Here is a 20,053-nt window from a genome sequence, read left to right as displayed (position 1 = left end):
CAGAGGCACAGATTCAGTTTGGCATGGGTCTTCAGTAGCTCCTGAGGAGCTTTTCCATACAGCCAGATGGGTAAAAAGCCCACAGATTAAAGGCATGTATGCGTGTGTGTATATATTTACAGCTAAAAAGAAAAGAGAGGGCCTGTCCATCATATCAAGCAAAGCTTCCAAGCTGAAAGATAAATAATCTTTTTAAAAAATAATAAAATGGTCCTGTGACAGAATTAGTTCTTACTTGCTTTCAGTTTAATACTGAAGCTTCACGACTATTTGGGACCTGTGGAGAGTGGACACAGTACTTCGACTGCTGACACCCACTTTTTACTGTGTGACATTAAAACTGTCAGCACCACACAATGAGACTGGGCCAAAGCCACACATTTGTCAAAACAGTGAACGAAGAGCGTGAACTAGGAGAGTATGAACCATACATACACACTGGGGGAAAAAAAAAAACACGAAGGAAAACACTGTACATGCACATAAATTAATATGGATGTCAGAGCTTTATTATGGAAATGGGATTTTTGTCTTTGCTTTTACTGTGGGGCACATCAACTCCTTTCTTATAGCACACGTTTTCTTTCTTGGAAAAATGTTTTTATTTTTCTTACCTTCCAAGTACTATTTGCATGAACATTAATATTGAAACTATGGTAGCCTAAAGATATAAAACATAAGTGAGGCTTGCAAATAGAAAATATTTAATTAGACCGGTTGATACAGATCAAGCAAGCAAACTTGAGAGCCAACGCACATAGGAATCCACGTTGCTGTGGGCTAGTCAGGAAAAACTCCCCCATTCCTAACTGTGGCAAGAAAAGTGGCATTTTCAAGCTCAGCCCCATTTCTTCCTCCTGTCCAAGGACTACGTGTGGTTCCAGCTCTTGGCTCTGTGCCATCAGAGTCTTAGAGTCCTTCACCTACCGATGCCCTGGATGGTGTCAGATCTCAAACATGAGCGATGGTGTTTCAAATCTCTAAAACAACAGATAGCTTTGTGGCAACATATCTGCATCTGAGACACTTCTCAGATTTAATCCTAACATAATACTCTTCCTACCATAATAGAAAGCAAAAAGTTTGTGCAATATTGCGTACTTGTTATGCTGATGATAAAAAAAGTGTTAACGTAACACAAATTAACTCCCAGGAATTATAGATAGGCTTTATACCTAAGTCATAACCAATGTACTAGCCCAGTGCTTACACATTATACAGACAAGGCACATTAAGATGCCTGCCAGTTTTGTTGCACAACTGTTCGGTGGCTTACATTTTTCTGATTTTTAATGCCAAATGTCTGTTCTCAGGAAAAAACTAGTAAAAAAATACATTGTTTTGCATCTATTCAAAAATCTTGGATACATTAGAATAGCTCTGTTTGTTAGGGAAGGATCTGAAATTTAGCAAAGGGGAGGATTTGCGTAACTGAGTCTTTTGTTGCACCCATGGATGTACACCAAAACTTCGCGGTCATTTGTGCATCTTATATTTCAGCAGCTGAATTTCACACACCACCACAGATTTCAGTAACGCTGGGCAAGCTCCTTCACAGGCATCATGGCAAGAAAAGGAGTGAAAGACAGACTGGTACAGAGACAATGCCATGGTCTTCAAGACAAGTTTCCACTCATGTAATCCTGACACGTCCTCACAGCTATGATTTTCTGTGTATTCAACAGCACAAAGATTAGGTAGGAGAAAACAAGACAAGCATTTGAGTTGGAACACAGGCTGAGGTTGCATGGACAACTTCAACTTACACCTGAATTTGGGATGTGTGCCTTTGTAATCTTTGTTTTCTCAACATGGCCGCAGTTGAATATTTAAAAACATGACCACTTGAAACACCAAATACACTTTCTAGTTTTATGCACATCTCAAAGGCCTACTCTAAATAATCAAACTCACGCTAATTGTTACTGTGATATTTTTTCACTAATTAGAACAACCTTTTGTGGTATGAAAAAAAAAAAAGCAACATGAAAGGCAAGAAGATTTATCTGCCTCAGATCATTTAAATAACGCCTAACAATGCCACAGCATTTTTCAGCTTCAAAGTAGTTAAAAGTTGTTATCTAATGATTCCTTCCAGCAACCTTGCAAGATAAGCCACGTATCCACTGATGGGAAAAAATGAGCCATTGCCATCCCTAGGCCATGCAGGGAACCTGGGTGACAGCCAGCTGCAGAAGGCAGTAGCTTTCGGGCTGCCAATCCGGTATGGTCAGGCCCCACCTCTCTTAAATGTTAAACAATAAACACAGAGCCACAGGCAGAACTCTGATAAAAATAGCACACAATGCAAGTCAGCAAGTCAGTCCTTTACTTTTAGTTATTACAGCTTTACATGATTAACAGTTAAAACAATTTTCATTCGTCTTGGTCCAAAAAGACACACCACTGAGCTAACATATTGCATAGGTACAATACTGCTAACTCACACTGTACTATTTGAGCTACTTGAAGAGATACCATCAAGACAGGTATTTCCCAAAAGCATAAAGATGCCAGTCCAGCACCAAAGCAAGCTTTGGTGTCTAATCATACCCATAAATGGAATTATCAAGAAGATATAACCACCTTAAAGCTTCCTTTAAGACACGTCCAACTTGCGTAGCTGACAAGCCAACATTGCTGGTCTGTCTGCATGAATAATCATAAACTGGTTCTGTCATCAGAAACGCTGCACCTGGCATCGCACACCAACTGTATACCGAGGGAGCAGATTGCATTGCAATTTTTATCTTTCAGTTTATTACACAGCAGAGAACACAACAATCATGCAAGCAGAAAAGCAACTTCCAACACAGTTAAAAAGCCTGAATTGTTGCATGATGTAATTTATCAATGACAATATCCTATACTCAAGGTTTCATTAAAAAAAATAGTTCGCTTCATTCAAGAAATCACATCCAGGAACTGATCTTTAGACCAAAACATAACAGACTGTAGTCTAACTCTGTTGTGAACGTATCCAGTAAAATGAATCTGTTGAAAGCCACTTACAATCAAAAAATAAATTAAAACATATTTACAATACAAAACCAAAAAGCATGTCTTTTCTGATTAAAAGCAACTTGAAGTCTGTAAAGTAGCTTCAACTATGGCTTCTAAAATGTTTCAATACTAGACATATTCAGGGTCTCTGAAAGTATGTGGAAGAGAAAACGGATGGTGCTGGGGAGCAAGGAAAGGAAGCAGTCCTCGCAGACTGGATTGTAGCTTTGCATACATCGGACTGCCCATCTTGCCACACAGTTATTGGAAACCTTCAGTAGAGGGGTAAAAACAGAGGGGTTCAGTTGTATGCAGAGCACATCGGCAATAAAAATAAACTAGAATATTGCTAGGATGGAGGGATAAATATGATATTCAATAATGAATAATGACCATTCCAATAAAAGCTTAGTGTGCAAGTACTCTCAAACTGATTCCCACGTGCAACAGAGGAAGAAAGTTAACAACTTACTACATATATGTACACAGCAATCACTCACCTCCTCCTTTCTTCTCATATTTGAGTGAAGGGATAAGAACTATTAAGTTACTGTTGCAGCACTTTCAATTAAGTAAAAAACAAGGAACATTCCTCTATTTTTTTGGTACCTGGCAACTCATTCAGGCTTTTTGCCTTAATGCAAATGATGGGACTTGCCTATAATAAGCAATACACACCTCATGTGAAATTCAGAAAGCAAAGCATGCTGAAAGGGTGGGCTTACTTATTTAATGTAAATATTGCACAGTACAGTGGTCCTCCAACTCTCACAGATCCTTTGCGCATTTTTAAGTCCACACAAGCACCAACACAGTCTGTCGTAGCTAGATTTAGTTACACTTCAGGAAGGCAAGGGACAAAGCAGAACACATCGTTGGATTTTAAGCAAAATCTGTGCAAGTTGTACCTTAACATTTTACACTTACCTACGACTGAGATGTCGGGAGAACAAACGGTAAAATCACTGCATTTCCATTTACAAAGTTAAAATCATTGGTCTGATATGCTGCCAATAGGAAACTTAAGCCAGAATTTAAAAAATATTAAAAAAAAAGAGAGAAAAATTATTAGGTTTTAAAGTATTAACTTTATTAATAAATATACATCCATATGATGATGTAAATACAGATCATGAACACTACTCCATTCCCATACACATAATTGCACACGAGTAGCTCAAGTTCATGGACATAAAAACATACACAGTATCTAATCAGGCTTTTTACAGCAGAGGACAGGGTGCTGATACTAGTTATTTAACAGATTACTGTTTCCCCCAAAGTAAACCTGTGGAAAAGCAAATGATGAAAGATTAAAATATCATAAAGTGGTTCAAACTTCAGAATACAGATTTATCTATTTGGAAAAAAAAAATCACAAGGAGAAAGGTCTAGTCTCTACTAAAGTCATAAATATATTTAAGCAGTGTTAAAATATATGCATTAAAATAGAGAAGAATAAACTTCTTTTGTGGTCAGAAATTAAGTTTGCAGTTCAAAGTATTTACGATTATTATCAATTGTTTTAACTGTCAACTCTAGGGATAGCATGAAACGTTATTATACATACAACAAAGAACAGCAGAGTCACAGCTAATGAAGCCATCAGACAAATGACTTCACATTGCTCTCTGCCTTTTAAAGCTCTTCGAAAATGGGGGAGGGAGTTCAATTCACATCTGAATTACTCTGTGTATTGTAGTTCCAAGTAATTCTTTTCACATCACTTTTCACTGACAAGGCTTGGTTTTGTCCTGACCAAACTCTAAGTTCTTTCAGACGAAATGAAAATATATTCATTCAGAACAGAGATCTTTAATGGCTCTTGATACATAGTTATTCTGAATAGTCTAAACTAAATCCAAGATATAAAGAACATTGCCTTAATGACAAGGCTAACAGCTGATTTTAAAAATACTATATTTAATATCAAAGTTAGCCACTTCTGATGGTATCTGTTGTTTTTTTCTGCCAAAATATGGTGCTAGCATCTTGAATATGTCCAGTGCAAGACTTTATAGTAGCAAAATTATTTGGTTTAAGTAAATTTAATCAGAAACTGAATAGTAGTTACTATATGTATATTAAACAATGAACTTGTATAGCATCATTAAGGAGTAATAGCAAGCGAATACATTTCCTTTATGTATAAATAAGACGTTAGGAACTTGATAATTAAAAGAAATTATTAAAAAACAAACTTGACATGTCGATCTTCTGAGCAGTGTTAACACACAACGGTGATCCTAGCTTATGAATAGCTGAATTATGATATATCATATAAAATAAGCAATTTACCTTACAAGTTATTTTTTCATACTATGGGGGGAAAAGGCCAGTTTTCCCACTGGTACTAATAAAGTTTAGGCATTAACATGCTGTTTCAGTGTTTATCGTGGAAAGAAGAATGTTTTTTTTAAAAAAGCACAATGTATTTTCTAGATTATACATAGGCAAAGCAGAAGTATTTGAAAAATTCCATTCCTTTTTCACTTTGAATCTCTTACTTCTTTTTTCATCCCCTCACAGCATGGCACTAGTAAGCTGCAGTCGGATGTAAAATAAACCAGAACTGGGCAATGCCCAGCAGCACGCTTCTGGTCTCCTTGCTAAATCTTGGGTGCCAAGCAGCCCTTTACAGACTCTGCCAACACTTTCCTACTTTATGCTCATCTTTTCACAATTGACAACGTTAATTGTTTTTTTACCGGGATTATGTTTCATCTGATATAATTAATAAACACTGTAATGAACAGAAATTGCTTAGATGATTTCATTATTTCATCAGCATACTTGAATACAAAATTCATTATACTAGAACAGTAATACATCTGCATTATCTCCTGACACACAGCACAGCACCATTGAGTAGATGCACAAGTGAGAAATGAAACAGGAGCAAACGGGATAAACAGAAGGAGGTAAGAAGTGGAGTTTCTCCAAGGTACAGTGGTGACATGCAACATGTTCCTTGCCAGCGAGGTGTGACACTCCTGTAGTTACTACATTCAGCTGAAGAGGACTGCTTTCCCAGCTGAGTTCAGGAAAGAACTTAAAGCAGTCTTTTGTTGAAAAATCATGATTAAAAACAGCCAATACAGCACGGATCCTGAGGGTGAATTAACTCACGTTAGCATTTTGCATGTGTCAGAAGTGACATCGCTCTGAGAAAGATTGCTAAATTTCAGGCTTGCGAGTTTGTTGAGGAACAGAACGTGTAACTGGATTTCATAGCTTCAGCATGAAGAAACCATTTTAGTAGCAGTTTAGCTGCCATTAGTTCGTGTATCGACTAAGGAGCCATCCAGTACAGGTGAGGTTCATTGTCTTAGTTGCCAGTGCATACACAGTTCCCCAAAAACAATTCAACACACCTATTGTAAAGTACAGCATAAAGTCCAGCTCATTATGTGTTAGGCATCACTGGAACACCTGAAGGCTTGCTGCTTTTTTCCTGATAAAAAAGGTATGAAACATGACATCTGTTTCTTAAGTTGTCATCACTGAAATCAAGAGTTCTCATCAAAATGACAGCAGGCCAGAATAGCATTTACATTAACAAAAATTATCAGTACTATTACTCAATCAGCACAAGCTCTAATTAACCCATTTTCTTCTGCTCCCCAGATCTCCAAGCTGTATATTCCCACCCCAGATATTTGAAGCTGCAAATTTATCATAAAGTCACATTTTACTTCAAACAACTTAAATATAAACTTTCTTCCAGGTGAAAAAAACGCATTAATTCCAGTAAAAATAAATTTAGAACAAACAATATGCAACATTGAGGACTGATTTTTTTTTTTTTGGCGTCTAGATTAAAGTATGTGCACATGTTACACACACACACACACACGCTCTCACACTTAAAAAAAATTAAACACACCCAGTTGAAAAATGGAACATTTCTTTTGGAAGGAGGGAAGGTTTTAGTCTGAGTCAAGAAAGGTATTTATAGTCAACCAACAACATTTTTTTTCAGCTTGCATGCATAGATGAATTCCTATGAAGTACTTTATATATCTGGGGTCTAGCAGTGCAGTAAACTGCATCCTGTTTGCATCAGCTATACAGTTTGCTTTTATAAATCATGAAAATGGTGTCCTTTGGTAGATATATAACCTTCCATAACTTAAATATAGTATAAGTGTCAAACAATGAAATATCTGTATTTCCAGGAATATCTGGCAAAACTAAGTCTGAAAACTTGGCAACAGTGTCTATTTAAAAAGTTTAATTTGTAAACATTATAGATTAATACTTTAAAAGCTATTAAACTGTCGCCACCTAAGCAGAGATTTTAAAGGCAAAAAACAGTGTAAATAGCTATTTACAGATTAAGAATGTACTGTTTAATATTAACTGAGTGTGTAACTAGAATGAACAGTACTTAATTTCTTACAAAATATTTCAAATTTTAAAGAATTATTTGTGGTTTGGTATATGTACTATCAGGCATTTCAAAATTACATAGCAGAATCCTGTATCAGCATAACAAAAAGAACAGCTATGACCTAAAGGCAAATGAGCTTGTGTTAATAAGGCGCTGTGAAGCTGTAATGCGCTGCACAAACTTTCAGCTTTCTTTAATCTTTTCAAAAACATTTTTGGAACATTAGTTGAAATCAACTTAATGCTACAACTCCAGAAACAAAAGCCACCTAAAATGAACACTGAAAAAAAAGGTTGTTTTTTTGGTCTGTTTTCTTAAGTTTCTAAGTATCTGTTCGAGGTCTGTAGAAGCTCCTGCAGGAGTGGAAAACATAGCTTGCTTTCTATTCCCTCTTTTTAAAAAACACACAGGAACTCAGAATTTTGCAGTTGTTACTAGTTAAACAGTCCCAAGCAAAGTAAGTCCCCTTACTTTATCAAGTAAGAACTCATCTGGATGAGTTCCTTATTGTGAGATAGGCCACGTCACGAGCCAACAGCCAGCTAACTCTATCCTCCTTATTTCAATTACTTAATGCATAATCACAAAACTAGATTTACCAGAAACTGAATGTAAAACTAGGAACACGAATATTACTCAGAGACACCATGGTATATGCATCAGTTGAGACTTGCTAATAAATTATGATTTAAAAACAACAAAAAACCCTTTATACCAGTGCCCTCTCAACATTGCTTTAAAAGTTACTGAACTGCACCCATACACTACGGCATTATTTGAATAAAAATAAAATCTAGAAACTCAAACGTATGCAAATGCTACAATAAAATGCAAGAAACATGCCAAAATCCAAAGTAAAGCAGATTAGTAAGGAGTTACTAATTCCTTCCTTTCATTCATTAGGCTGTTTGAGTTTGCCACTAGTTTCACCAGCAGCATGTAAGCCTCTGTTATGCACCATAGGATAGGGAAAAGCTGCACTGCCACAAGTATAACTTAGATTTGCAAGCCGTGATAGAGCTTTAATGCTACCTGGAGGTCTGCCTGGGCTGACTTTGTATCCTGCTGCTTTAGTTGTACCCAAGGGTCTGCCTGGACTTGTCTTAAATCCAGCTGCTTTGGTGGTCCCCAGGGGTCGACCCGTGCTGGTTCGGTACCCTGCTGATTTTGTGGTCCCTGATGGCCTTCCACGTTTCCCAGATCGGTTGAGGTTTTTCTTTTTCTTTAGTTCGTCTTTTGTCTCTATATTCCTGCCACTCGTGGTCTGCAGGTGTGATTCATTCAACGGATCTTGTCTCTGGCATGCAATCGGTTTGTGGCTGACTGCGTGGCCGTATTTGCTTTGCTGCGTGGCGTACAAGTCAAACTGATCAGCAGACCTCACGGTGTCTTCGTTAAGGCAAGAGCTCTTGCCGGTCCCACAGAAAGCTGCATTACTGCTGGCAACAGGGTGCATCATTTTCTATCAAAAACAAGAGAGACAAATGTGTATCAGTATATAATAATGCTGCAGCGTTCCACATGAAAGAATCTTTGAAGAGTTACCTCTGTTTCCTAAAGTGAGCGCAAACCATTTTGTCTCTTTTCAGTATACAGAATTGATGTCAGTAAATTACTTTTTTAAATGAAAAGTTTTAATAAGCTTTCATTTGAGGGTTTGCATGGTAACCCTCTACACATAGTTAAAAGCAACTATTTAAAATACGCATTATTCAGGTGGGTATAATTAGCCGAGAAGTACATTAAAGAATTGAACAAAAGCATTTCAGCAACCAAAACATCTAATATCCACCCATTCTGATTTCAAAACCCTTCTAACCAAATCTCATGTAACTTCTAGCTGTTCCAGTTCCAAGATCAGCCTACCATCCAAGGAAAAAAAAACATCTTCTCCTGATTTAAAAGATCTAGGCTCCTAAAGATTTTGTTGTTGTTGTAACTGCAGCAAATTAATACAGCACTAATCAGTTTTGTTGCTTCTTCTCACAATTACGTAAGAAACACAGAAACAGGTCGGATGCTCAGCAAGGCGACAGTGCCACAGTTGGGAAAGCAGAGGCACACAGCGAATCTCACACAAAGCAAAAGATGCCAGACCACAGAAATGCCACTGCTGTCCTAGTTAGGTGAGCAGGTACAAACTGCCAGTGACACAAACTGTGCTCAGGACTTTGGGAAAAGCCATACAATTAGTCCCGATATCCGTGTTGTCACGCATCTCTCAACATGCTGGGGAACAACCACAAGCCCTCACGACCAAGCACCGCTTTACACAGCCTACGCTTTATTGCTAGACTACCACGGCTCGAGTTGTGCTCCATTTCGGAGGCTTGCTTGTTCAAACAAGACTCATCTTCAGGAGGCTGGGAGGGTGACGAGCCCGCACGCTGCTGCATCACCCCGGGCCCAAGGGACGGCCTGGCGGCCTGCTGGCAGCAACCGGGCGAGGCCTCAGCCCGAACTACCAGCGACTGCTTCTACATGAACCGATTGCGCTCCTGTGAAATCCCTTCAGCACGCGTTCTGGGGCAGAATCACAACAAATAATATTACAGCATTACTGGTGGTCTACAGCTTTTTTAGTATTAAAACTTGTAACTACCAGCTGCGCACATACTGCCTCACGGTCTCTACCAGTGGAGGTGGAAGGAGCCAGCGAGGCGCGAGGCGCACCAGGAGGATCTCCTCACTCAATTCGCCTGCGTTGGCTCTACAGCTTACATAAGCTGAAAATACTCAGTCCAAGATAGCATTTAACCATGCTGAAGACAAGATTAATCCAATCAATATCTGGCTCTTGAGAGAATTTCTGTGCCCTCCGGTCATGCTTAGGAGACTAAACATTTCTTGCTGTAGTAAATTTCTCTAGGAGATAAGGTCTGGAATATTCATGGTATTTTGCCTGCAGTAGATATGGAATATCACCTAGAACAACTACATCTAAATTCTACCATTGATTACTGAATTTATTTGGCAGTTGTGAAGGTCTACTCCCAGCCAGAGGAAAAGAATACAACAGAAATGGTCTGTTTACCCAGGAGTAAATCCCCGTGCCCTTTCCTTCTGATTATAATGGTTACATTCCCTGCTCTTACTCCCAATTTATCTTGGCTTGACAAATGCATATTACAGCGTATGCATTACTCTTGTGCAAATATCTGAATACGGTTTCATGCCAAATAGTTAAATTGTGATAATAATATAATTTAAATAATAAATGGTTCTAGCAGAGATTATCCATGTGCTACAATTCTGAATGTTGAGTGGGGCTATGGCAGAACAAATACGAAACCACTGTTATTACAGGTGTTGACTAGCAAGTGAAACAACTAAGAATAATTTGCAAGCCTGCATTTAGTAAAGAACAAAGAAAGTAAGATACAGGTCAAGAGACCAAACAGACTTTTTGGTGCAGCAATAAAAATGGAACTTAATGTTTTCTACAGTTAGCAGTCAAGAAAACATTACCTTCCTTTAACCCCGCTACAGCCCACAGTCATGACAAATACCTGAGATTTTTCACGATACGTAATTGCAAACATAAGGGTTCTGTGGTAATGTATTTTTACTGAGGACAGCGTTTGCAGAGCGACTGAAAGGCTATTCAACTGTTTGCTGATACACTCGAGGACGCTCGGAGCAGTTAGTTCTAGGCTCAGCGCTCACTTAAAACACCAGAATACTGGTTTTGGCCCCAAAAAGCCACTCCGAGCTCAACTGCCACAAGGCCGATCAGTTCAGCTGCCCGGTGTCCGAGGGAACACACCAGACCAGGGAGGAGGCACTGAACAATGCAGGGCCCTCGAGGTTTCTCAGCAGACTGCCCACGTCCCAGATCCGCTCCTGTCTATGTCCGTGTTCTTATTCTCTGCTTTTTCTCCTCATCACAACCAGGGGGACTTTTCCTATCAATGACAATCATCCACCTTTCCTGGGGAGAACCACAGCAGGTCCTCAGATCCAGGGAAGGCATCCTGTTGTACCTGCCAGACCCTGGGTTTCACCACCATACGTGTGTTTGTGTGCGTGCCTGCCACAACAGCCCTGACAGCTCCTGACAAACACTGCCGGGTTGTACAGAATTTGGCCAACGCTGGTTTACCTTGCATCTGGTGGCAGTCTGCATCACTGTAACTGACAAACAGGGAAAGAAGAATAAATCACTAACTGTCTAACATTTCTTACAAGAGGAGGAAGCTTAAAAAAAAGCGGTCTGTGAAAAACTGACAACAGATTTTTTAAATGTTTATTTTTCTCTACATCATTTTCCATCAAATCATGGAAATTTCAAGTAGTACCTAAAGCTTATATTCTCCATTTTTGATTTAAGACATTTTAATGAAAAGTTTTAGAAAATAAATCTTTATCTTGGTTACATTAACGTGGACACCTCCAGCATAATCTTCTTCATTCACATCACAGTTGGGAATGAAAGAACAAAGTAGGCACACTGCATGAGTCTATCAGTAGAGTGGAAGCAGGCTTCTTGGCAGGGGTACATACAGTATAAACAAGGATTGGTATAAAATGCAAAGCTATGCCAGTTTAAAAATCCCACTCCAGCTAAATTGTATAGCCAAACACACACAACTTTGTGTCCAAGCATTCTTCAGTAAAAACAGCCAGAAAAGTTTCCAATGAAACAAAACTTACTTGTTTTAAACCTGTAAATAGATATGTAAAAGATACTTGCAACAGTTTACTTAAATCAGTTTTTAAACTGGTTGAATGTCTCCACATAAACAAATAGTTAAGATGAGGCACTGTAGTAAACAAATTCAGTCGCGTTTCGAGAAGATTTTTACTGGAAAGCGGCTGCAGAGGGTTTTCTGTTTGGATCCTTTTCTATCTGGTAATGTATTTTCATAGAAATGCTTAGGAAGGGAGGAGACAACTGGATAAACTAGCTTTGGAGAAAGAAAGGCAGCATTAGAGCTTCCTGTGCAATGAAGCACAGAAGCTCCATGGCTGCTAGAACGAAGAAAGAAATGGGACCATCCATCTGGGACCTGCAAGTTTTTGTTGCTTGGGGACCAGAGGGCCATGGTAATAACCCCAATTTTTAAAGTATTGCTGCATCGCCACTATTCTGAGTACCTGCAAAGTTAATTGCTTGAGCACTCCCAAGGTGAGCTTGCAGTTTTGTTTTGCTCACAGTGCTCATCAGTCAATACACAATGTATGAGGCCGCCCTTAAGATTTTTGTAGTTCACAGTCAAGCTTGCTCTCTTCTGCTGGGAGATGAAACAGAAGCCATATTAAAGGCAAAGCAGACAAAAAGAATCTTAAAAAATTTCACCTAATTCCAGTGATATTATGACTCTTGGATAGAGAGGAAGAGTGCTTCCTTTTACCCCTAAGCACAGATTAACATACAGCACGTTTCTAGCTTACAACTGCTAAGGCTTCTTTTACTGGTGCAGCCCATCCCTCTCTCAGCTTGAAACTGTGCCAAAAAAAAAAAAAATGTTCTGTCTGCTATACAAGACTTGAAGACCAAAACTAGTCAAATCCCAATGCATAAAGCACCCTTCTCGGGCTGTGACATGATGCTGTCTTTACATCACCCCCTTCCTTTGCCTTCTTCGTGGCCAGCGCAGGCCAGACGGCAGCTTCCAAGAGCAGAGAAAGTACAAAAGCTGACTGGAAACAGGCACTCAAACATTAAGTATTTTATAAAGTCCCGGACCTGCAACCTGGTATCTGCATTAAACGGAACAATCAGTTCCAACAGGAGAAGCAGGCAGCCTCTCTGGTCTCAGTCTCGCCTGCTTTCTGCAACGACAGCCTGGCTCGCACCAGAGCAGACCTGGCTCTCTGCAAGCGCTGCTGGCTTCTGCTGAAACGTGCTTTGAATCAGAGCCTCTGAACAAAACTGGAAGCACACCTACAGCTTTTCAAATGACGATACCAGGAGAGGTAAACTCCTATTGCCAACAGGGACAATTTTGATTTTAGTAAGAGTTAGCATATAAAACCCACTCATATTTCTGAAATTTTCCACAGCTGAGGTTGCAATGGCTTCAACAGCACCGACAGAGCTCTAGGAGACTGTATCAGCACATTTTCATCATCCTCCAGCCCTCCTTACAGCAAATACATATAAAGTACATGACATAGCATTCAGAAACAGAAGCATTATTTCTGTACTAGTACCCTGCACGTCACTTCTAGCAATTAAAATAGTTGGAGGGAAGCACAGGACCAACTCTGTTCGAGTTCCCTGCATAAAGAGCGCTCTATGCCACGTCCAGCAGCGCAGGGGCTGCAGGCTCTGGGGAATGCCAAAGGGCTCCTTTTTGCTGCGGGGGGAAGTTGAAGAAGCAATAGCACAGACATTTTGCCTTTGCAGACTGCGGCAGAGATACAGTATTGGTTTCGCTCCTCCCTCTCAGGATAGTGGGTGGGAGAAATATACTTTCATCAGTCAGTAGAAAGAATGAATTATATCACATTAAACATTTTTCAAGTGGTGCTTTTATTGTCAGCTCCTTTCCTACGTGTTAACTATTATTAAAATATGGCCTCGCCTGATTTTTAAAAACCCACAGCTGCTTGTTTTCAAAATACTGCACCTTGAGTATCCCCATAAAGGTAAATATTTTAAAAACACTAAATAAGAAATCCAATCAGCGGCACAACGTATACCATAACGTCTGAACCTACATTTGAAATATAATCTACTTCTGACACTAGGTAAGCGGTTCCTCCAAACCGTGCTTATGAAGGACTTTCCACCGCTGATCACGTAATAGGATTTTTCTCATCATCTGACATGAGGTGAAATATATTAAAATCAGCCAAAATATAAGACAATTTCTTTACACAAGTGGTTTACTAGAACTAGTACAATAACAGGAGGCTGCAAATAGGAGAGAGAACGTAATTTTGGAAACAATGTCTTTCTCAGTTATTCTTTGTGCAAAAAGATGGAGGAACAAAGGATTCCCCAAGCAACACGAGAAATTACAAGCACGGTATTTCTCTGATGACCAAAGGCCATTTTTTCACAAAACCGTGAAGAATGGCCAAAGGTGGGCGACAGAGGCTGCAGGAAGAGCTCTGGGGGCGGTCAGACCATCCCCTCACTGCCCCTGCTCCAGACCCCAGGCGCAGCAGCCTGCCCGGGCCGGGGGCTGCCAGCCCCTCTCCCGCTCACTACCTGAGCACCCCAACACATGGGCATTGGGGTCCCCTGGGAGTTCAAGGCTGTTTTCTTCCAGTCCCCCCACACTACCCGAGACACCCCAACGCAGACGGGGTGCCCTCTCTTTTCCAGTCCCCTGTACCAGCCACTAAGGGAACTTCGCACGGTGCCATTTGCTCAGGCCTGAGCCAGTCTCTGCCCCCTGCGCGCACACGGGGATCAGAGAGCCCGTGGCCTCTCTCACCGACACCAAGACACCCTGAGGGCCCTCCCTGGTGCCAAGAATAAATAACGTGCACCTGGGGAACCCCAAGTGTGAGCAGTGCCCTGGTGGCAGCAGCTCTGGCCCAGCAGCTCTGCCCCGGGCCTGCACGGCGGGTGTGTAAACACCCAGCTGAAAGCATCGGCACACTTCTCACACGTGCTTTCCTTCAGTGGAATGCTCTAGATGTTTGACTGGAGCCAGTGAAAGCTGCTTTTGTTCGCTACAATGCGAACTCAAAAGCTTACAATACCTGGTGGCAAGAGGAAATTAAACATGGGGACCCCTGGAGAAGCAGAGCTCCCCAGAGCCCGAACACCGCCTTGGTGCCACACACGTAGGTCAGCACTGCCCCCACAAAGATCAGATAGTCACGCACTAGCGAGGCTAATGGTGAGCTTTTAGGTACCATGATTTGATTGCAAAACCTGGCAAACAAGTAACTGTTAGGCTCTCTGGCCTTAAAAACCACTCGAGTCATATCTAAGGGCTGTTTCAGCAGATGCCAACATCAGCAAGAACATCAGCTGACTTTTTTCCACCCAGAAATTAAGATCAGGTAACCACAGACTGATAAGACGATGAGAAACAGTACACTTAAAAGGGTTAAGACAAGTCCACAAAAATCGAAGAGGGCCATGTCAACAATCTCGTTAACCGTGCACCTCCAATTACATCGACACAACTGCCCGTTTGGTTTCATAATCAACAGAAACCGCTCTGAATCCACAGCTTTTCTGAACAGGATAATCTTGCCCTTTCCTCCTCTCCCACATTCCCATTCCTTGTGCCAACACTAACTATTGTGCAAGAGCAGGACGAGCCAATACCCAGGTGAAAAACAATCCGACAGAATGAAAAAACAACAGTTGGCTGGCACTGGGGCAGGAGAGGAAGAACAGGAACACAATTTTCATCAGCACAGAGACAGACCGAAGTCCTACGTTAGCCTATACCACGTTACCTACCGGCTGCCACCAGCCCACTCTCTACCCCCTTAGCCCCATTAAGTTAAAAAGCTAGCCAGACCTCAAAAATTTGACTTTTTGACAACATAATGAACTCAGAAGACGTTCATGAAGGGTACGGACAAGTCCTGAACACAGCACAGGGAGTGGAGGCTGAGGAAAAGAAAAGCCACAGCTGGGATGGGGCCGCAGAGAATCGAGGCAGCCATCAGGCCAGACGGGCTGGCTTAGTGGAGTGAGGTTGTGAAACTGCACCCTGATTATTCTGTGGTTCTGTAATTACCCAACTTCAAGGCAAGTCAAATATGCATATGAATGGCAGGGCAGGTAGAGGTACATCTTTCTTTTTTTTTAAGAAAGAATTATTGGTGTTTGTAAAATTGTCCATTCATCTCAAGGAGCTGTTCCCAGGTAACACGGCGCAGACCTCACCATCGCCTACAACAAGGGCTTTGAGGAGCAGGAGATGGTTATTCATCTCCCTGGGTGTTCTCACCCACCCGCTCTTCTCCCCAGGGAACAGAACAACAGCTCCGAGAGGCAAGAGGTGCTCATTCATCTCAGTGGGTGTTCTCACCTACCCTCTCCTCCCTCCCCAACCTCCTCCCACGGAAGGGTTTAAAGCTTAAGAGAGGGATCAGACACCTCCTTGTCCTGGTGCTGAGCTCCCGACGGGCACCTCCACGGGGTTAGCGCAAAAGCTCCGGACCCCCACCAACACACCCAGACACTGCCACCGCAACGCACGCGAGCAAAAGGACCAAGTCCACTTGTTGAATCTCGTCAACAGTGGACACTGGACAAAGATGCAGGATTTTCTGTTTACAGTTGCACCTAAAACATTAAGGATAAAGATATAGACAAAAAAAAAAGTTCTGTGAGAAAACCCTGGTATTTAAAAATTGAAATAGGAATGAAATGTAATCTAAAAAATGGATTAACCAAGAGTTCCTCATCTTCCTTTATTCTGAAAAAATACATCACATGGATCAAAATAACTGTTGCTTTCTTTAGACAGCCATCCAGGAAGCACCGCACGCCAATTAAAGGCGCAACTATTCGCTAATTAATTATCCTCGAAGGGCCACGCAGCAAGGAGGATGCACTGAACTACTTGCAACTACCCACAAGAGCACAGCACACGCGCTTTATGCTCCGAGGCTTGAACAAGCGGGCACAAAAGGGAGCTGTGCGGAGCCGTGCGGGACCGGGAAAACACGCAGGGAATTAAAGCCCCGCAGCCCGGGGGGGGGGAAGGACGGGCGGGGGGGGCCGGAGCACGCCGGGGGCCGGGCGAGGGCTGCAGCGAGACAAAAGCGCCGCAGCCCCGGGCGTGCGGGGGCCCGGCGGGGCTGGCCCCGGCCGCCACCTGCCGCAGGGCGCTGCCCCCGGCCCGGCACGGCCCGGCCCGGCTCAGCACGGCTCCCGCTGCCCCGCCCGGCCGGGGGCGGCGATGGCGCTGCGGGGCCGAGCCCGTCCTTCCGCCCCCCCCCCCACCACCACCACCACCACCACCACCACCACCACCACCACCCCCCAAGCAAAGCGCGGCCCCGCCGGGAGGGGCCGGGTTGCGGCGACCCCCGCCCCGCTCCGCACCGCTCCCCGCACCGCTCCCCTCCCCTCCCCTCCCCCAGGTCTCCATCTTGCCCGCCCGGCCGCGACGGGCTGGGGCCGCTGGGGCCGGGGGCGCGGGCGCGGCCCGCACCTACCTGCGGGGGTCGGCGCGGCCTGCGGCGCCTGCGGGGCTCCGGGCTCGGGGCGGCGGCGGGAGCGGTGGGAGCGGGCGGCCGCCGGCCTCCCCCACGCTCCCCGCCGGGCGGCTGCAGGGAGCGGCGCTGCGGCGGCGGCGGGCGCGGGCGCGGGCACGGGCGGGCGGCAGGAGCGCGCTCCCGAGCGGGGCCGCGCCGCGGGGGCGCGCCGCGAGCTTGCGCCGGGAGGGGAGGGGCGAGGCGGGAGGCGGGCGCGGGGCGGGCGCGGCGCCGCCGCCGCCATTTCCTGGCCGAGAGGGGCCGGGCTGGGCCCGGCGTGGGGGGGGAACGGGGCTGTGGGGCCGCGTTAGCGCGTGGGGCAGGACGGGGCTGTGGGGCCGGGTTAGTGCGTGGGGTGAGGTCGCTTCTGCTGCTGACTTCGCCATAAAGGCAGCAGCCCTTTCTCCAGCGTACCTCAGAGGGGCTCCATGTACTGTTACCCACTGACATCTCAGCACCAGCTGCAAAGAAATACTGCTGATTATTGAATATTTTACCCTATTTCATACACCCATACTCTTTAGAGTTTAATAAAGAGCGCAGGCGTTGCAAAAGTGCCTTTATAAACGAGGCTTTCTACCTTTGAAGAGCTCTATCCAAAGGGTTCTGACAGAAAGCAGAGTTTTAAGTGCCCAGCACTTCTCACAACCTGACCTTTTGCTGTCAAGGTCAGATTTAGTGAAATAGTGCTGAAGCCCACTTTTTGGAGGATTATCACCAACAGTTTGTTTTTTTTTTCTTTAATCTCCATTGTTAATGACTGTAACAGCAACAGTGCCAACATCTATTCAGCCCAAACCTTCCTGCTCCTGTTAGCTTCCTTGGGCCCCCGATAGCAGCATACACACTTCCAAATCACAGGTTCTAAATTACCACGTACATCCCCAAACAACTGGCACCTAAACAAGTGCTGTGAGATGTTCTGTGTTACTCAGATGAAGTCTTAGAAAGACCAAGAAAGATCAGATAAAAACAGAACAAAACTACAGCTTTTGCAAGTGCCTAATTCTGTTTTTCTAAATATTTTCCTTTCCTGCTGTTGTTTGAGGAGCTGAATGCTGTACTCCAACCCTGCGATATTCCATTCTTACAATACTTGGAGCTCTTCGGGCCAAAAATTGCTGTGAAACATCCTGCCAAGACGCTGGCTCATTTTTTCACCGCTGCTTCCTAACGCATGCAGGAATTCTCACTTTCAATATATATAAAAAAAAGCAGCAGGGAAAACACCCTTTAATTTAGCAGATGATTCAATTTATTGAAGAACATCTTTCTGCTGTTTTTAACTCATGTTGGAAACACCACTGCAAATCAAGCGTGGTAGAGTTCGAGAACCTCTGGTATCCTGTTATTTTAATATATTAATGTGGACAGTGAGGGGAGTCAGGCCATGCTCAGGCTCCTGCTTTATTCAGAAGAAATTGCGATCTCAACAGAACGCAGAAACGCTCACATATTACACACCAGCGAACCTGTAATTTGAAACAGGGAAGGTTCCCTCGCGAGGAGCTGTGAAACCCGAATCGGGCGGTTGTTGAGGCTATCGCGGGGAGAGCCAGCGCTAAACGTTTGACCTCGGAGCTGGAAGCGCCTTTGTGCCGGGCTGTGCCTGCATTGTGCTCTGGGCAAACTGATTCCAGATGAGGCAACTCCAGTGCCCACACTGCTCAAATATTAATTTGGTAGCTACAGGGTCCGGTTTCCTCATCTGCACACCGCTAATAAAAACAGGAACCAAAAAGAAGATAAATTTGTCTGTGACTCGTTTTGTGAAATCTCCCTGGGGCCTGAAGCATGGCCATTACACAGACTGGGAATTTGCTTCCCCCTTTTTTTCCCTAATGGACTGTTATCGCTAGCAATAGCAGACGATTACATTAATTACCTCTAAGGTAGAAGATGCAATGAAACACTGCCCTCCCTACAGCCAGAGCGCAAAATCCCCTTCTCCTCCTCCTGCACCAGGTCCTTTGGTGGATCCAAATCTTCAAGGAGACGAAAGGCCTGAGAGCACAAGTTCCTCCTGTTGCCAGCACAGAGGCTCACAGCAGCTTGATGCCATCCTCAGCAGCAACAGGGGATGCCAAGCAAGCTGTGACAAAATTTAACTGCCAGGACCAACAGTCTGTTAAGCAATAGGTTGTTGGAGCTGGTCACTTCTCTAAATTTACTTGCTTGCTAACATACACAGTCAGAGGAAATGTATGTTTTAGTTAAGATTAAGGATTTTCTGTAACAGTTTCCTTGGTAGGCAGTTAGTTTCAGAGCAGTTGCCCAGTGCTATCTATTGTTCTGAAAAATGTTTGGGATGATAAACTTCACATTTAGAACGGTCAGAGTATATAATAATTTAAGAATCATATTAATAACCTGCTATGGAGTGAGCATAATTTCTTAGCTCACTACAGCTAATTATTTCTGAGCTACTAATTAATTTACCTCTGTTTATGCTGGTCAGCTAGACAATTTTGTATCTCGGTATGAATAAAGAAAAATATTTAAATCTGTTTCAGATGAGAAGCCTCAGCA

General features: G+C 43.1%; 1 protein-coding gene across 3 annotated transcripts; it reads right to left on the bottom strand.

The window, feature by feature from the left end:
- Window positions 1–4,074: 4,074 nt before the first annotated feature.
- On the bottom strand, window positions 4,075–19,656 carry C14H5orf24 (chromosome 14 C5orf24 homolog). 3 transcript variants are annotated; one of them, XM_035560793.2, is made up of 3 exons: window positions 17,486–17,624; window positions 8,429–8,858; window positions 4,075–6,457 (listed from the first exon to the last, which is right to left on the bottom strand). In XM_035560793.2, exons 2-3 carry the CDS (start codon window positions 8,853–8,855, stop codon window positions 6,417–6,419), a joined length of 468 nt encoding a protein of 155 aa, XP_035416686.1. In that variant the 5' UTR covers window positions 8,856–8,858; window positions 17,486–17,624; the 3' UTR covers window positions 4,075–6,416. The 3 variants fall into 3 exon arrangements, with proteins under 3 accessions (XP_035416686.1, XP_035416685.1, XP_050569599.1); XM_035560792.2 differs by having other exon boundaries at window positions 4,075–8,858; XM_050713642.1 differs by lacking the exons at window positions 4,075–6,457; window positions 17,486–17,624 and adding an exon at window positions 19,410–19,656 and having other exon boundaries at window positions 6,464–8,858.
- Between the last annotated feature and the right edge of the window lie 397 nt (window positions 19,657–20,053).

The sequence above is a fragment of the Cygnus atratus genome, chromosome 14 (genome assembly GCF_013377495.2).
Source record: "Cygnus atratus isolate AKBS03 ecotype Queensland, Australia chromosome 14, CAtr_DNAZoo_HiC_assembly, whole genome shotgun sequence".
NCBI classification, from domain to species: domain Eukaryota; kingdom Metazoa; phylum Chordata; class Aves; order Anseriformes; family Anatidae; genus Cygnus; species Cygnus atratus.
This window is presented reverse-complemented; position numbering and strand designations above follow the sequence as displayed.